Below are 19,147 nucleotides of genomic sequence, written 5' to 3'. Positions count from 1 at the left end.
CCCCAGGGTAGCTGTTTAGGCCCCTTGGTTTAAAAAAAAAAAGTATATATTTTTTTACTAACGACATGCCACTGACTTTGAGTCATCCTCATACATAGCAACTCAACACTATACACGTCAGCTACTACAGCAACTGAAATGACTGCAACACTAAAGAAAGAGCTGCAGTTAGTTTCAGAGTGGGTGCAAAGGAATAAGTTATCCCTAAATATTTCTAAAACTAAAAGCATTGTATTAGGGAAAAAACATTCACTACACCCTAAATCTATGTGGAAATTGAGCAAGTTGAGATGACAACTGCTTGGAGTAACCCTAGATTGTAAACTATCATGGTCAAAACATATTGATACAGTAGTAGCTAAGATGGGGAGAAGTCTGTCCATAATAAACTATCAACAAGGCAAGTCCTACAGGCCCTAGTTTTGTCGCACCTTGACTACTGTTCAGTCGTTTGGTCAGGTGCAACAAAAAAGGACTTAGGAAAATTGCAATTGGCTCAGAACAGGGCAGCACGGCTGGCCCTTGGATGTACACAGAGAGCAAATATTAATAATATGCATGTCAATCTCTCCTGGTTCAAAGTGGAGGAGAGATTGACTTCATCACTACTTGTATTTATGAGAGGTATTGACATGTTGAATGTACTGAGCTGTCTGTCTAAACTACTGGCACACAGCTCAGACACCCAAGTCCAGAACAGACTATGGGAGGCGCACAGTACTACATAGAGCCATGACTACATGGAACTCTATTCCACATCAAGTAACTGATGCAAGCAGTACAAACATTTTTAAAAAACAGAAAAAACACCTTAAGGAACAGTGTGAAGCAACACAAACATAGGCATACACACACACGATAACATACGCACTATACACACACATGGATTTAGTATTGTACATATGTGGTAGTGGTGTAGCAGGGACCTGAGGGCACACAGTGTGTTGTGAAATCTGTGAATGTATTGTAATGTTTTTTTTTTTTTTTTTTTTTATTTTTACCCCTTTTTCTCCCCAATTTCGTAGTATCCAATTGTTGTAGTAGCTACTATCTTGTCTCATCGCTACAACTCCCGTACGGGCTCGGGAGAGACGAAGGTTGAAAGTCATGCGTCCTCCGATACACAACCAACCAAGCCTCTGCTTCTTTAACACAGCGCACATCCAACCCGGAAGCCAGCCGCACCAATGTGCCGGAGGAAACACCGTGCACCTGGCCACCTTGGCGCCCAGCCCGCACAGGAGTCGCTGGTGCGCGATGAGACAAGGACACCCCTACCGACCAAGCCCTCCCTAACCCGGGCGACACTAGGCCAATTGTGCGTCGCCCCACGGACCTCCCGGTCGCGGCCGGTTACAACAGCGCGAACCCAGGACTCTGATGGCACAGCTGGAGCTGCAGTACAGCGCCCTTAACCACTGCGCCACCCGGGAGGCCCGTAATGTTTTTAAAATTGTATAAACTGCCTTTCATTTTGCTGGACCCCAAGAAGCGTGGGGATCCATAATAAATACAAATACAATGATTACACTTTTTTTCTCAGACCAAGCATTATACCACTCTCTCCGACACAAATACACTTATCCCATGTCCTCCCACAGCACTGAAAACAGCACTGAAAACACATAATATACATTCAGTTTACTTCTATGCCCTACTACTGGATACAGAGCAGACTAAAAGAGATGTCTTTCCTGCGTATGTGCACTTGAGCTCTAGCGCTGTGTACCTCTGTGTGTGTGTGGTGTGTGTGTTTCTGACTGTCCCCACCTGTGTGTGTGCGTTTGTGGTTCTTGAGGTTTCCTGCGGTGGTGAACTTCTTGCCACAGTTTTTCTCTTTGCAGATGAAGGGCTTGTCGCCATTGTGAGTTCTCATGTGGACCTGCAGACGCTGCAGCACGTAGAAACTCTTCCCACAGCCCTCTGCCCCACACCGGAACGTGCGGTCGTTCCTGACACACACACACACACGTATATGAACATTTGAGGTGATATTTGAGAATATGGAGAATATGGTGTGTGTGTATACCTGTGTGTTTTGAGGTGGTATTTGAGGTGAGCAGGCCAGGTGAAGGTTCTGTAGCAGCCCTCAAAGGAGCAGCGGAGGATCTGTTTAGACGACAGTGTACGATTGGGCCTCGCCGGCTGTTCTCTCTTCGCCCCCTCCGACAGGAAGCTGGGCAGGTGGTCACCTAGACAACAAAAGCAGAAATGGGATGCGATACCATATCTTCCTTTGCATTATAGTGCACATGAAGAGTAGCTGCTGCTTTTGCAGCGGCTAATGGGGATCCTAATATATACCAAATACCCAGTATCAGCTAAAGTATCAGCTATCAGCGATAACACTTGCTCTTCAGTGGTTAGTTGGTGACAGTAAATAAGGGCTGACCCCATTTAGTCGACGGGTCGATTGTTTGGTTAACAGGCTGTTGGTCAACCAAGGTTTCTTTAGTCGAGCAGTCACAACTTTATTTTTTCCCATGGTGCACAAGACAACTATCTGATTCACGCCTGTCTCGTGGACTAATCAATTGCAGAGACCACAGGGATGGCACAGTCCATCACTCTAAAATATGTGATGCTGAAATTGTATATGGTTATAGTATGTAAAAAAAATAATGGTACACTCTAATATAAATTTACAACAAATGCGCCTTCTCCCTCATTGGATATGGTCGCTGTCCGCGGTTCTGAAACAAACTTCAGTGCACTGTAGAATTGGCGCCTTACCCCATGTTGCTATGTGCATAATAGCTAAATTAAACAGCATATTGGGATTAAGAACAATGCGGCAGAGGCAGCAGCAGCAGAAACGGCCCTGTCCTTAAACCCTATTCGGACTGGATTAGTTTTACTGGGGAAGGGAATGTAATTACGTGTACAAGCGCAAAACACACATCTGTCATTTTAGTCATGTACCAATCTGCCATGTCAGTCATTTGTACATTGCAAGAGTAACAATTCCAGCCAGAATAACCTACTGTTTTTTGGCGATAATACTAGTCCCATGCGAATCGCCATCTCTGTGTTTTGAGAGAAATGTCTGTTTGACAGGGGTTGCACAAGGTTTGAGAAGAAAACAATAAGTGATTTGATAAATTGAACAAAGTGCTGCGCATAGCCTATATATGAAGGGCCTCCATGTAACAATGATTACAGTGATTGCTGTTGTTCATCTGTTTTGTGCGTATGAATTATGAATTGAATATTGCCAAATGCATCAGTAAAAAATATTGTGGATATTTAATGTAACTGACCTAAACGTTTGTAGTTCACTTTCACATCCATAGCTTAAACATCTCAAGTGCAATCCCATCTGAGTCATTCACTGGAATAACGAACATTCTGGGGAAATAATTATGTAACCAACTTTCTCTAGTAATACTAGTCCCGTGAGAATTCTTTATTTTGTACACATTTTCTACATTGTAGAATAATAGTGAAGACATCAAAACAATGAAATAACATATGGGAATCACGTAGTAACCAAAACAAAGTGTTAAACAAATCAAAATATACAGTTGAAGTTGGAAGTTTACATCCACTTAGGTTGGAGTCATTAAAACTCGTTTTAAAAAAACAAAACAAATTTATTGGAAAAAAAATTGTAGACCTCCACAAGTCTGGCTCATCCTTGGGAGCCATTTACAAATGCCTGAAGGTACCACATTCATCTGTACAAACAATAGTATGCAAGTATAAACACCATGGGACCACGTAGCCATCATACCGCTCAGGAAGGAGATGTGTTCTGTCTCCTAGAGATGAACCTACTTTGGTGCAAAAAGTGCAAATCAATCCCAGAACAACAGCAAAGGACCTTGTACCCGTTTCCTCCAGCATCTATATCCACAGCAAAACGAGTCCTATATCGACATAACCTGAAAGGCCGCTCAGCAAGGAAGAAGCAACTGCTCCAAAACGCCATATAAAGCCAGACTACGTTTGCAACAGCACATGGGGACAAAGATCGTAATTTTTGGAGAAATGTCCTCTGGTCTGATGAAACAAAAATAGAACTGTTTGGCCATAATGACCATCGTTACCTTTGGAGAAAAAAGGGGAAGCTTGCAAGCCGAAGAATACCATCTCAACCGTGAAGCACGGAGATGGCAGCATCATGTGGGGGTGCTTTGCTGCAGGAGGGACTGGTGCACTTCACAAAATAGATGGCATCATGAGGATATAAAAATTATGTGGATATATTGAAGCAACTTCTCAAGACATCAGTCAGTCAGTTAAAGCTTGGTCGCAAATGGGTCTTCCAAATGGACGATAACCCCAAGCATACTTCTAAAGTTGTGGCAAAGTGGCTTAAGGACAACAAAGTAAAGCTATTGGAGTGCAATCACAAAGCCCTGACCTGAATCCTATAGAAAATCTGTGGGCAGAACTGAAAAAAGCGTGTGTGAGCAAGGAGGCCTACAAACCTGACTCAGTTACACCAGCTGTCAGGAGGAATGGGCCAAAATTCACCCAACTTATTGTGGGAAGCTTGTGGAAGGCTACCTGAAATGTATTTAAAGGCAACGCAACAAAATACTAATTGAGTGTATGTAAACTTCTGAACCCCTGGGAATGTGATGAAAGAAATAGAAGCTTAAATAAATCACTCTCTCTGCTATTATTCTGACATTTCACATCCTTAAAATAAAAAGTGGTGATCCTAACTGACATAAGACAGGGAATTTTTACTGGGATTAAATGTATTTGGCTAAGGTGTATGTAAACTTCCGACTTCAACTGCATTTTAGATTTTAGATTCTTCAAAGTAGCCACCCTTTGCCTGGATGACAGCTTTGTCCAATCTTGGCATTCTCTCAACCAACTTCACCTGGAATGCTTTTCCAACAGTTTTGAAGGAGTTCCCACATATGCTGAGCCCTTGTTGGCTGCTTTTCCTTCACTCTGTGGTCCAACTCATCCCAAACAGTCTCAAATGGGTTGAGGTCAGGTGACTGTGGAGGCCAAGTCATCTGATGCAGCATTCCATCACTCTCCTTCTTGGTCAAATAGCCCTTACACAGCCTGGATGTGTGTTGGGTCATTGTCCTGTTGAAAAATAAATTATAGTACCACGAAGCGCAAACCAGATGGGATGGCGTATCGCTGCAGAATGTTGTGGTAGCCATGCTGATTAAGTGTGCCTTGAATTCTAAATAAATCACTGACAGTGTCACCAGCAAAGCACACCCACACCTCCATGCTTCACAGTGAGAACCACACATGCAGAGATCATTTGTTCACCTACTCTGCGTCTCACAAAGACACGGCAGTTGGAACTAAATATCTAAATTTGGACTCGGACCAAAAGGACAGATTTCAACCGGTCTAATATCCATTGCTTATGTTTCTTGGCCCAAGCAAGTATCTTCTTCTTATTAGGGTCCTTTAGTAGTGGCTTCATTGTAGCAATTTGACCACGAAGGCCTGATTCACGCAGTCTCCTCTGAACAGTGGATGTTGAGATGTCTGTTAATTGAACTCTGTGAAGCATTTATTTGGGCTGCAATATCTGAGGCTGGTAACTCTATTGAACTTATCCTATGCGGCAGAGGTAACTCTGGGTCTTCCTTTCCTGTGGCGGTCCTCATGAGAGCCAGTTACATCATAGCACTTGATGTTTTTGAGACTGCACTTGAAGAAACTTTTAAAGTTCAAGAAATTTTCCGGATTGACTGACATGTCATTTCTCTTTGCTTATTTGAGCCGTTCTTGCCATAATATGGACTTCTTCTTTTACCAAAAAGCACTATCTTCTGTATTCCACCCCTACCTAGTCACAACACAAGTATTGGCTCAAATGCATTAAGAAGGAAAGACATTCCACAAAATAACAAGGCACACCTCTTAATTTAAATGCATTCCAGGTGACTACCTGGAATGCAAAGAGTGTGGCAAGAGTGTGCCAAGAGTGTGCAAAGAGTGTGCCAAGAGTGTGCAAAGCTGTTATCAAGTTAAAGGGTGGCTATTTTGAAGAATCTCAAATATAAAACATGTTTAGATTTGTTTACCACTTTTTGGGTTACTGCATGATTCCATATGTGTTAATTCATAGTGTTGATGTATTCACTGTTATTCTACCATGTAGAAAATAGTAAAAATTAAGAAAAATCCTGGAATGAGTAGTTGTCCAAACTTTTGATTGGTACTGTATATCTACAGAAATAAGAAAGTTCTTGCTTCAGTTGCCTCTGAGTGATTCTTTAATAACCTACTGAGCACCAAGCCACATTTTTTCGTTAGAACAGACTGGTATGGGGCCTCCCGAGTGGCGCAGCGGTCTAAGGCACTGTATTGCAGTGCTAGAGGCGTCACTACAGATCAGGGTTAGATCCTGGGCCGTGTCATAGCCGGCTGCGACCGGGAGATCCATGAGGCGGCGCACAATTGGTCCAGCGTCGTCCGGGTTAGGGGAGGGTTTGGCCGGCTGTGATGTGCTTGTCCCATCGCGCTCTAGTGACTCCTTGTGGCAGCCGGGCGTATGCATGCTGACTTCGGTCGCCAGCTGTATGGCGTTTCCTCGTACAACATTGGTGCGGCTGGCTTCCGGGTTAAACGGGCAGTGTGTCAAGAAGCAGTGCGACTTGGCGGGGTCATGTTCCGGAGGACGCATGACTCTCGACCTTCACCTCTCCCGAGTCCAACGGGAGATGCAGCAATGGGACAAGACTGTAAAAAAAAATACCAATTGGATATCATGAAATTGGGGGAGAGAACAAGTAAAAAAATAAAATAAAATGATATTACTTACTACTTAGTGTTGTTTACACTGTTCCAAACCAGAAAAATAATATTGTAATCTAACAGCACCTGTTTGTCACACACAATATACAAGCAGATCTCACTCCTATACCCTCCTTTTTCTAGATCTCCTTCTTCTTATTATTACAATTATTATTATGATCATCATTATAATAAGTCATGTCATTATCATTAGCAGTTCATTAGTTATAGTAGCCTTGTATAACCACCATCGAGCTGTAGGCCTAAGAACATGTCCTATTTAGGCTTAATAACCTAACTTAGGCCTACTGCATATTTTAATTAATGGGCTACTGTATCAACCAATAATTTATTAATTCATGCCATCACACAGCATATTTTTTTATTTATTTATTTATTTAACCTTTATTTAACCAGGTAGGCAAGTTGAGAACAAGTTCTCATTTACAATTGCGACCTGGCCAAGATAAAGCAAAGCAGTTCGACACATACAACGACACAGAGTTACACATGGAGTAAAACAAACATACAGTCAATAATACAGTATAAACAAGTCATACGATGTGAACAAATAAGGTGAGATAAGGGAGGTAAAGGCAAAAAGGCCATGGTGGCAAAGTAATTACAATATAGCAAGTAAAACACTGGAATGGTAGATTTGCAATGGGAGAATGTGCAAAGTAGAAATAAAAATAATGGGGTGCAAAGGAGCAAAATAAATAAATAAATAAATAAAATACAGTAGGGAAAGAGGTAGTTGTTTGGGCTAAATTATAGGTGGGCTATGTACAGGTGCAGTAATTTGTGAGCTGCTCTGACAGTTGGTGCTTAAAGCTAGTGAGGGAGATAAGTGTTTCCAGTTTCAGAGATTTTTGTAGTTCGTTCCAGTCATTGGCAGCTGAGAACTGGAAGGAGAGGCGGCCAAAGAAAGAATTGGTTTTGGGGGTGACTAGAGAGATATACCTGCTGGAGCGTGTGCTACAGGTGGGAGATGCAATGGTGACCAGCGAGCTGAGATAAGGGGAGACTTTACCTAGCAGGGTCTTGTAGATGACATGGAGCCAGTGGGTTTGGCGACGAGTATGAAGCGAGGGCCAGCCAACGAGAGCGTACAGGTCGCAATGGTGGGTAGTATATGGGGCTTTGGTGACAAAACGGATTGCACTGTGATAGACTGCATCCAATTTGTTGAGTAGGGTATTGGAGGCTATTTTGTAAATGACATCGCCAAAGTCGAGGATTGGTAGGATGGTCAGTTTTACAAGGGTATGTTTGGCAGCATGAGTGAAGGATGCTTTGTTGCGAAATAGGAAGCCAATTCTAGATTTAACTTTGGATTGGAGATGTTTGATATGGGTCTGGAAGGAGAGTTTACAGTCTAACCAGACACCTAAGTATTTGTAGTTGTCCACGTATTCTAAGTCAGAGCCGTCCAGAGTAGTAATGTTGGACAGGCGGGTAGGTACAGGTAGCGATCGGTTGAAGAGCATGCATTTAGTTTTACTTGTATTTAAGAGCAATTGGAGGCCACGGAAGGAGAGTTGTATGGCATTGAAGCTTGCCTGGAGGGTTGTTAACACAGTGTCCAAAGAAGGGCCAGAAGTATACAGAATGGTGTTGTCTGCGTAGAGGTGGATCAGAGACTCACCAGCAGCAAGAGCGACCTCATTGATGTATACAGAGAAGAGAGTCGGTCCAAGAATTGGACCCTGTGGCACCCCCATAGAGACTGCCAGAGGTCCGGACAGCAGACTCTCCGATTTGACACACTGAACTCTATCAGAGAAGTAGTTGGTGAACCAGGCGAGGCAATCATACCAGGCGAGGCAATCATTTGAGAAACCAAGGCTGTCGAGTCTGCCGATGAGGATGTGGTGATTGACAGAGTCGAAAGCCTTGGCAAGATCAATGAATACGGCTGCACAGTAATGTTTCTTATCGATGGCGGTTAAGATATCATTTAGGACCTTGAGCGTGGCTGAGGTGCACCCATGACCAGCTCTGAAACCAGATTGCATAGCAGAGAAGGTATGGTGAGATTCGAAATGGTCGGTAATCTGTTTGTTGACTTGGCTTTCGAAGACCTTAGAAAGGCATGGTAGGATAGATATAGGTCTGTAGCAGTTTGGGTCAAGAGTGTCACCCCCTTTGAAGAGGGGGATGACCGCAGCTGCTTTCCAATCTTTGGGAATCTCAGACGACACGAAAGAGAGGTTGAACAGGCTAGTAATAGGGGTGGCAACAATTTTGGCAGATCATTTTAGAAAGAAAGGGTCCAGATTGTCTAGCCCGGCTGATTTGTAGGGGTCCAGATTTTGCAGCTCATTCAGAACATCAGCTGAGCAGATTTGGGAGAAGGAGAAATGGGGAAGGCTTGGGCGAGTTGTTGTGGGGGGTGCAGTGCTGTTGACCGGGGTAGGGGTAGCCAGGTGGAAAGCATGGCCAGCCGTAGAAAAATGCTTATTGAAATTCTCAATTATGGTGGATTTATCAGTGGTGACAGTGTTTCCTATCTTCAGTGCAGTGGGCAGCTGGGAGGAGGTGTTCTTATTCTCCATGGACTTTACAGTGTCCCAAAACTTTTTTGAGTTAGTGTTGCAGGAAGCAAATTTCTGCTTGAAAAAGCTAGCCTTGGCTTTTCTAACTGCCTGTGTATAATGGTTTCTAGCTTCCCTGAACAGCTGCATATCACGGGGGCTGTTCGATGCTAATGCAGAACGCCATAGGATGTTTTTGTGTTGGTTAAGGGCAGTCAGGTCTGGGGAGAACCAAGGGCTATATCTGTTCCTGGTTCTAAAATTTCTTGAATGGGGCATGTTTATTTAAGATGGTTAGGAAGGCATTTAAAAAAAATATCCAGGCATCCTCTACTGACGGGATGAGATCAATATCCTTCCAGGATACCCCGGCCAGGTCGATTAGAAAGGCCTGCTCGCTGAAGTGTTTCAGGGAGCGTTTTACAGTGATGAGTGGAGGTCGTTTGACCGCTGACCCATTACGGATGCAGGCAATGAGGCAGTGATCGCTGAGATCTTGGTTGAAAACAGCAGAGGTGTATTTAGAGGGCAAGTTGGTTAGGATGATATCTATGAGGGTGCCCGTGTTTAAGGCTTTGGGGAGGTACCTGGTAGGTTCATTGATAATTTGTGTGAGGTTGAGGGCATCAAGTTTAGATTGTAGGATGGCTGGGGTGTTAAGCATGTTCCAGTTTAGGTCGCCTAGCAGCACAAGCTCTGAAGATAGATGGGGGGCAATCAGTTCACATATGGTGTCCAGAGCACAGCTGGGGGCAGAGGGTGGTCTATAGCAGGCGGCAACGGTGAGAGACTTGTTTTTAGAGAGGTGGATTTTTAAAAGTAGACGTTCAAATTGTTTGGGTACAGACCTGGATAGTAGGACAGAACTCTGCAGGCTATCTTTGCAGTAGATTGCAACACCGCCCCCTTTGGCAGTTCTATCTTGTCTGAAAATGTTGTAGTTTGGAATTAAAATGTCTGAATTTTTGGTGGTCTTCCTAAGCCAGGATTCAGACACAGCTAGAACATCCGGGTTGGCAGAGTGTGCTAAAGCAGTGAATAGAACAAACTTAGGGAGGAGGCTTCTAAAGTTAACATGCATGAAACCAAGGCTATTACGGTTACAGAAGTCGTCAAAAGAGAGCGCCTGGGGAATAGGAGTGGAGCTAGGCACTGCAGGGCCTGGATTCACCTCTACATCGCCAGAGGAACAGAGTAGGAGTAGAATAAGGGTGCGGCTAAAAGCAATAAGAATTGGTCGTTTAGAACGTCTGGAACAGAGAGTAAAAGGAGGTTTCTGGGGGCGATAAAATAGCATCAAGGTATAATGTACAGACAAAGGTAAGGTAGGATGTGAATACAGTGGAGGTAAACCTAGGTATTGAGTGATGAAGAGAGATATTGTCTCTAGAAACATCATTGAAACCAGGAGATGTCATTGCATGTGTGGGTGGTGGAACTAATAGGTTGGATAAGGTATAATGAGCAGGACTAGAGGCTCTACAGTGAAATAAGCCAATAAACACTAACCAGAACAGCAATGGACAAGGCATATTGACATTAAGGAGAGGCATGCTCAGTCGAGTGATCAAAAGGGTCCAGTGAGTGGAGAGGTTGGTTGGGGGTCACGGCGATTTAGACAGCTAAATCGGTAGCAAGCTAGCATAGGAGCAAGCTAGCATAGAATGGAGGTCTGTTATTAGCCAACTCTTGCGTTCCGTCAGTAGATTAGTGGGTTTCCGTGTGGTAGAGGGGATTAATCCAAATCACACAACAACAACAAAAATAAAAACAATAGATATAGAGGCCCAAGAAGAAAAATAAATAAATAAATAAAAATAAAATAAAAATTGTCCGATTGTCTATTCAGATAGCAGCCGATAAGATAGCCAACGGCTAGCAGGCCGCAGATGGGCGCCCAGGCAACGTTGCGCCGGAGGAGCCAGCCGGACAATTCCCTCGGGTAGACAACGTCGGCAGTCCAACTGTGAAGGCCCGGTGGGGCTCCGCGTAGGCAGCAAAACGGGTCCGGATAGGTGACTGCAGCCCAGGAGTGATTGATGGAATTCTTCAGCTGGCTAGCTTCGGAACAATTGATGTTAGCTCCGGAATCGACGAAAGCCGATAGTCACACGGATAGCAGCTAGCTAGCTGTGAGATCCAGGTATGGATGTCCAGAGCCAGCGGCCGAAATCCGGTATGTTCCGTTCCGAGCCGCGCTGCACCGCGCCGTACAAAACTGGCGATAGATTCTCGAGCCAAAGGACAGCCGATGACCACAAACCGTGGTTAGCTGAGTACTAACGATTAGCCAGTAAATAAGCTAACTAGCTTCTGAACCAGCTTCAGAGTAGCTTCTGGACCAGCTTCTGGCTAATTTCTGGCTAGCCTCTCGGAGGATTACAGATCTGAGGTAAATAATACTTTTTTATATAAATATAAATTGGTGAAGCGGATTGCAGGAGAGTGTTCTGAAGATGAGTTTTTGGAAAATTAAAAATGTATGTGAAAAAAAACTTGTAAATATATCTATATATTTATATACACGACAGGACGAGGACAAAAATACGTCTGAACTGCTATGCCATCTTGGGATCAATATGAGACATTCATGCTTTAAAATGCAATCGGGCATTTTAGTTTTAAAGTTAAATAACAAAGGGAGCTTTGAATAATTAGCCTAAAACAATAAATACACTGCAATTCACGAAGGCATGCAACTGTTTGTCGTCTGCTGTAGCAAAGGCTTTAAATATCTTGTTTTTCATTAGAACAGACTCTCTGGTCCACTTATTTACCGAATGCTGTTTACACTGTTCCAAATGGTCAGAAAAAAATGATATTGTAATCTTACAGCAACTTTTTGGCACACTCGCAATGCTTGCTCCTATACCCTCCTTTTTCTAAATCTCCAGTAATCTCCAGTAGTTTCCACAACTAAGTCAAATGTCTTCCACAGATCTGACTTCCCCTTCCCTCCTGAGCAACCAGTAAACATTCGCCCATTGAGTTTATTTTCACATCTTCCGTATCCATTCTGCTGTCGACATTACCGCGTTCGGAGTTTGTTATAACCAATTTATTGATGTGATTATGATAGGATATTGGTCAGGCCCTATTAGTCACATGCATGCCATTCTTACATGTTTCATGTAAAGAGAGCAAGGGTTGAGGGAATAGGAGATGCTTTTCAGTCAGAAACAAGTAAGACCCTAAATGTCTGTAACTATGTTGCAGCTTCAGCACGGACAGAGGAATAAACACTTGCTGTGCTGTGGTGCCTTTTCGATGCAGTAGGGAGGAGAGCGAGACAATGTGCGCCAGTCACACAGGCACTCACTGTCATTTTTTTAACACAGTGTGACCATCAGGCTCTTTCTTGGGTAATTTGTGTGTCTTAATTATTGAATCAGACATATATGTAGTTGGTTTTATTCAGATAGGGTGTGTGTGTCTATATATGGAAAAATAAGTTTAAACATTTCAACCAATCGAATGGTCATAAGAACAGGACAACTCTTGACTTACCAATATTTGTTTTTTGTCAGGGACAGCCCTACAGTAAACCATCATTAAAGTCAACCCACCACCATAAAAACCCTTCAAAAAAAGAAGAAGTGACATTACTGTTGGTGCCATTCCCAGCCCTAGCGTCCTGGCTAGCCTTGGCATCTTTAGCCAGCTGTGCCCGCGTGGCTGCGATGAGGCTGTCGTGCGCCAGCTCCTGTACCCTCAGGTACCAGGGGGCAGTGCCATCCACGCCACAGTCCCCGGACGAGATCACCTCTTCTTCCTCTTCCTCTGCACCATCTGCTGAGAAGATTAGTGGCTCAGAGGAGGCTGCTAGACCTGGGAGAAGAGGGAGGGAGGGGAGAGATGGAGGGCGAACAGAAAAAGGAGGGTGGAGGGGAGAGAGAGTTTGTCAGGGCATGATGAAGTGTCCTTGTCACGTTATCTCAGTCCTACAAAGTAAACAAAACAAGGTCATAAGAGAATAATTGTGATCATTTGCCAGACAGAGACAGAGCACCCAGAGATGAGATAATAAACACTTGTCAGTGCATTTGCATGACATTTCAAAGCTGCTTTGTCACACCACAGTACAGATAACAGTTAAATACTGCATTTCAAAACTAGGGATGGCCACGGTTATTCTAATACCCAAACGGACGTTAGTATTCGATTACTTGTGTGAATACTTTTGTTGTTGTTGTATAGGCCTATTTTAACAATGAAAGGCATTGTCTAAATTAAATTAAAATATCCATGTGACATTGTTATATACCATGACATTTGAAATTCTTAATTTAATAAAACTGAATGTAGTTTTTATGACGTGTGCCCTAGTGGGTAGGGTAGCCTAGTGGTTAGAGCGTTGGACTAGTAATCGGAAGGTTGCAAGTTCAAACCCCCGAGCTGAAAAGGTACAAATCTGTCGCTCTGCCCCTGAACAGTTCCTAGGCCGTCATTGAAAAAAATAATTTGTTCTTAACTGACTTGCCTGCACTACAGTCAAAGAGGATCCATGTGCAATGGAAAATGGAATTAAAATTAAGGAATTCAAAGTTAGCTAAATGAGAACGAGCAGACTGTAGGCTACACTGAGCAACCATCAGGTAGGCTGTTTAATCTGAATGGACTCGTTGGTTTTTGTAGACAAGCTCAGGGAGTGCAGCAAATGCTGCCTAGCTAGCAAGTTTTTCTCTCAGATTTGATGCAGTCAGGCGCTGTATGTCCTCACAAAGAGAGGGCCATACAGAAATGGTTTGTCGAGATCGGTTTGGAAGAACTTGACTGGCCTGCACAGAGCCCTGACCTCAACCATATTAGGGATGAATTGGAACTCCGACTGCGAGCCAGGACTAATCGCACAACATCAGTGCCCGACCTCACTAAAGCTCGTGGCTGAATGGAAGCAGGTCCCCGCAGCAAAGTTCCAACATCTAGTGGAAAGCCTTCTGAGAAGAATGGAGGCTGTTATGGAAGCAAAGGGGGGGACCAACTCCATATTAATGGCCATGATTTTGGAATGAGATGTTCGATGATGTTCACACACTTTTGGCCATGTAATGTAATCAAAAGTTTAGCATTTGTCCCATATTCCTAACACACAATGACTACATCAAGCTTGTGACTCTACAAACTCGGATGCATTTGCAGTTAGTTTTGGGTTATCTAAATACTGGTCACTATTACTCTTCTTTACATGTATATATTACCATAAGTGTTTATATATTCCAGCTTCCAGTCACTTTTCAGCCCTGATTACATGTACAGTTGAAGTCAGAAGTTTACATACACTTAGGTTGGAGCCATTAAAACTTGTTTTTCAAACACGCCACAAAAACTATAGTTTTGGCAAGTCGGTTAGGACATCTACTTTGTGCATGACAAAAGCTATTTATCCAACAATTGTTTAGACAGACAGATTATTTCACTTATAATTTACTGTATCACAATTCCAGTGGGTCAGAAGTTCATATTCACTAAGTTGACTGTGCCTTTAAACAGCTTGGAAAATTCCAGAAAATGTCATGGCCTAAGAAGCTTCTGATAGGCTAATTGACATAATTTGAGTCAATTGGAGGTGTACCTGTGGATGTAGGATGTATTTCAAGGCCTACCTTCAAACGCCGTGCCTCGTTGCTTGACATCATGGAAAAATCTTAAGAAATCAGCCAAGACCTCAGAAAAATAATTGTACACCTCCACAAGTCTGGTTCATCCTTGGGAGCAATTTCCAAACACCTGAAGGTACCACGTTCATTCAGCTGTACAAATAATAGTACGCAAGTATAAACACCATGGGACCACACAGCCGTCATACCGCTCAGGAAGGAGATGTGTTCTGTCTCAGAGATGAATGCACTGTGGTGCGAAAAGTGCAAATCAATCCCAGAACAACAGCAAAGGACCTTGTGAAGATGCCGGAGAAAACAGGTACAAAAGTATCTATATCCACAGTAAAACAAGTCCTATATCAACATAACCTGAAAGGTCACTCAGCAAACCGCCATAAAAAGGCCAGACTACAGTTTGCAACTGCACATGGGGACAAACATCGTACTTTTTTGGAGAAATGTCCTCTGGTCTGATGAAACAAAAATAGAACTGTTTGGCCATAATGACCATCATTATGTTTGGAGGGAAAAGGGGAAGCTTGCAAGCTGAAGAACACCATCCCAACCATGAAGCACGGGGGTGGCAGCATCATGTTGTGGGGGTGCTTTGCTGCAGGAGGGACTGGTGCACTTCACAAAATAGATGGCATCATGAGGAGGACATTTATGTGGATATATTGAAGCAACAGCTCAAGACATCAGTCAGTCAGTTAAAGCTTGGTTGCAAATGGGTCTTCCAAATGGACAATGACCCCAAGCATACTTCCAAAGTTGTGGAAAAATGGCTTAAGGACAACAAAGTCAAGGTATTGAAGTAGCCATCACAAAACCCTGACCTCAATCCCACAGACAATTTGTGGGCAGAACTGAAAAAGCGTGTGCGAGCAAGGAGGCCTACAAACCTGACTCAGTTACACTAGCTCTGTTAGGAGGAATAGGCCAAAATTCACCCAGCTTATTGTGGGAAGCTTGTGGAAGGCTAACCAATTTAAAGGCAATGCCACCAAATACTAATTGAATGCATGTAAACTTCTGACCAACTGGGAATGTGATGAAAGAAAATATTAAATAAATCCTTCTCTACTATTATTCTGACATTTCACATTCTCAAAATGAAGTGGTGATCCTAACTGATCTAAGACAGGGAATTTTCACTCTGATTAAATGTCAGGAATTGTGAAAAACTGAGTTTAAATGCATTTGGCTAAGGTGTATGTTAACTTCTGACTTCAACTGTATATATCCTACTACCCTGTCACTTTTTATGTATAAACCAACCTCAACTACTCCAGTATCCCTGAACATTGAATAAGGTACTAACACTGACCTGTATATACTTGTATTCTCTTGTTTCTTCAACCTATATCGCACTTCTGGTGTTTTTTTTCCACTTGATTATATTTACTATTATTACTACTACTATCACTGCATTGTTGGGAAACAGCTATCGGGGGAAGAATTTCACTGTACTGTTTTACACCAGTTGTATCCTGTGCACATGGTGTACAAACGTTTAAACTTGAAACAATAGGAACTGAATGGTGAATGATGACTGGAGTAATTCTCTTTCTATGCGAGTAGATAATGATGAGTGAGAAAGTCACAGATTTAAACCAGTTACAGATTTAAACCAGAGACTTGTTGGTTACGGGCCCAACACCCTCAACCTCTAGGCTACATCATTCATCATGATTATCCCATAATCATAGTAGCATACACATTTATGTAGAAGTGTTCACAAACATGTTCTATAATAAAAGTGACTCCAAAATGACACTATACATTATTCACCAGTCACTTCCTATTGGACAAAACATAATCTGAAACACAAGCAAAAGCAGTAAATGCATCCAACAAGTGTGTAAAGTCACAAGCCTGATGTAATAATTGCATTAGGAATATGGGACCAAATACTACATTTGACTACTTTAATACACTAAAAGTGAAATTTGTTCAAGTACTTAGGTCAGCTCCCACTTAGACCAGTCAAAGCTATTTTCTGTCCTGGCACCCCAATGGTGGAACCAGCTTCCCCATGATGCTAGGACAGCAGAGTCCATGCCCATACCAGAAAATGTCTGAAACCCTACCGCTTCAAAGAGTATCAACATCTCATGTTCACTTTACAGCACCACATGCAGGCATGCCCTGGAAGAAAAGGGGGCTGTCTATTTAGAAATATGGTGATAGAAGTGTTGTTTTTTTATGCCTGGGGCCTGCGTCTCCATACCTTTGGCAAGGTTCAGAAGGACATAGGAGGTGCTCTCTGACCGTTGCAGGTCATGGAGGACGGGAGGGGGGCTGGGGGGCATGTGAGGGCTGCGGGCTTGGTGGTGCACCACCATGGGGCTCCGCTCTGGACCCCCAAACTCTGAACGGGACGGAGACCTTGCTGACACATGGCTGAGACCACCCTCTGAGGAATAAAGTAACAGATTACATTAGTGGAGTGGTTAGTTGCCTGAGGACCAATGACAGAGCAGGTTCATAGAGAGATTTAGTCCAAGTGGGAATATATAATATGAAAAACACAAGGTCTTTTTATGGTCTGAGGATTTCCAGTCACTCTCTTCGATAGCTGTCTCATGCTATCTGTCTGACCTGTCAGACCCAGCTGTGTGCACAGGGAGCTGTCTGCGGGAGCCAGCAGGGGAAGGCAGATGTGTTTGGGCTCCGAGTCCTCCAGACCCTGCCCCAGCGGTATGGATGCGTTCTGGACAAACTGAACCAGCAGCTGCAGAAGCAGAGGGGGAAGTGAGGAAGAGAGAATCTATCAAGCTGTTATGTAGCTACAGGTGGATCTATAAGTGCAAATGGAAGACTCCAAATAAATACATCCATGCATTCATGTTGGCAGGTGAATAGTGTGTTGTTACCTCAGGTTTGGAGTCAAGCTCATCTGACAGCATGGATTACGCCTTGAGAGATCTGATGGGATAAATCAAACTATGCATTAAATTGGGGAGTAATTTTCATCCTTACGAAAACGTATTGTACTTTACTGTCCATTACTTACCCCCAAAATTAGCTTTTAAGTGAGATGTCCTATTAGGGTTGGGGTGAGAATTTTCATCTCGGTTTCATCAGTTTCCATTCATGAAGTCGTCATAAACCTAAATAGATTATATAAACCTCTTTGGTTGAATGACTTGTTGAAGCTAGCAACCAACATCTCAACAAAAGTGCGTGCGTTAACTGAGCTATTTATTAGTCCGTCAACTCACTAGGAATCACAACAAACTTTGCATAATCTGTGAAGGCTAACTAGTTAGCTGGCTAACTAGCACAGCCTCTATGTTTAGCTAATGCAACATCAATAATGTTGGTTGTTTAGCTGCATAGCAAGCTACCACCAGCACAGCAGCTACTGTTTCTCCAAACAGAATATAGCTAGCTATGTTACCAGTTATGATAGATGAACAGTAAGTAACACAACGGTAAAAAACTAAATCCACAGAGTTTCTAAACACAGAGTCGCAACATCGCGAGACTTCCGGGAACGCTTGCGAAACAGACCAAACAGACCAGGACGAGGTTTGGAGAGTTAAGAAATCAATGTGAGAAGTAAAAACTAATTCCTTAGTTGGTCATTTTCTCAAAATCTACAGGAACAACCTATATTCGAGACAATGTTTTACGAATTTGAACATGTCATTACTCCACCTTCCTGAAAGTGACAAACTGACAAGTTTTCCATTTCGTAAAAAAAAAACACTATATCGAAAGTGTGCCTTCGATTTGACGGCCTGCACTTGGAAATTCGGCACGAGACGACCGTTAGACACGATGACGTAAAACTGCGCATGAGCAGCTAGCAATCATCGCCTACAACCGTGATTTCTATTGGCTAAGCAGTTTCTGACTATCTTCATACAGTAAGATATTTTTTAATTCCCATTGCAGCTAAAAAATATAAAAAACTGGATCGAAAACTGTGGCTATTTTAACGTTAGCTAGTTGGCCGGTGAGTTTGTTAACATTGCAGTTAATAGCTTGCTAGCTTCTTATGCCAAAACAAAGCTTCTCAACAGTCAATCTACGTCGCACATCTACACTATAATCAAAACACTAAGACAAAACATTAATTACTAAAGATGAATTTAAACATTTTACCTTGTTTTCTTATTTGTACATCAAATAAACATACCAGCCAACCCAATTCTACGGGACTTCCTGAGAGACAAAACTAGTACTTCCGCATTTCAGTTTGGAAACGGCAGTTGATATCCGCTGGTTGCTGTGTGGTCAGCTGTAGTCTCGCGTTGCCAAACCTCAAAAACC

The 19,147-nt window shown here is 43.0% G+C and overlaps 1 protein-coding gene across 2 annotated transcripts in view; it reads right to left on the bottom strand.

Moving 5' to 3' along the window:
• The window catches only part of znf410 (zinc finger protein 410), a 23,404-nt gene extending 4,257 nt beyond the window's left edge, over positions 1-19,147 (bottom strand). The window contains exons 1-8 of one of the 2 annotated variants that reach the window (XM_021612471.2): positions 18,980-19,146; positions 17,883-17,979; positions 17,743-17,794; positions 17,468-17,600; positions 17,097-17,282; positions 12,873-13,094; positions 2,030-2,192; positions 1,771-1,952 (exon numbers count right to left, since the gene is read on the bottom strand). In XM_021612471.2, coding sequence (XP_021468146.1) covers positions 1,771-1,952; positions 2,030-2,192; positions 12,873-13,094; positions 17,097-17,282; positions 17,468-17,600; positions 17,743-17,775 — 919 coding nt within the window. In that variant the 5' untranslated portion in view covers positions 17,776-17,794; positions 17,883-17,979; positions 18,980-19,146. Of the gene's footprint in view, positions 1-1,770; positions 1,953-2,029; positions 2,193-12,872; positions 13,095-17,096; positions 17,283-17,467; positions 17,601-17,742; positions 17,795-17,882; positions 17,980-18,979 lie in introns of both variants that reach the window. The other variant, XM_021612472.2, reaches the window with a different exon arrangement.

The sequence above is a fragment of the Oncorhynchus mykiss genome, chromosome 8, assembly GCF_013265735.2.
Source record: "Oncorhynchus mykiss isolate Arlee chromosome 8, USDA_OmykA_1.1, whole genome shotgun sequence".
Taxonomy (NCBI): Eukaryota; Metazoa; Chordata; class Actinopteri; order Salmoniformes; family Salmonidae; genus Oncorhynchus; species Oncorhynchus mykiss.
This window is presented reverse-complemented; position numbering and strand designations above follow the sequence as displayed.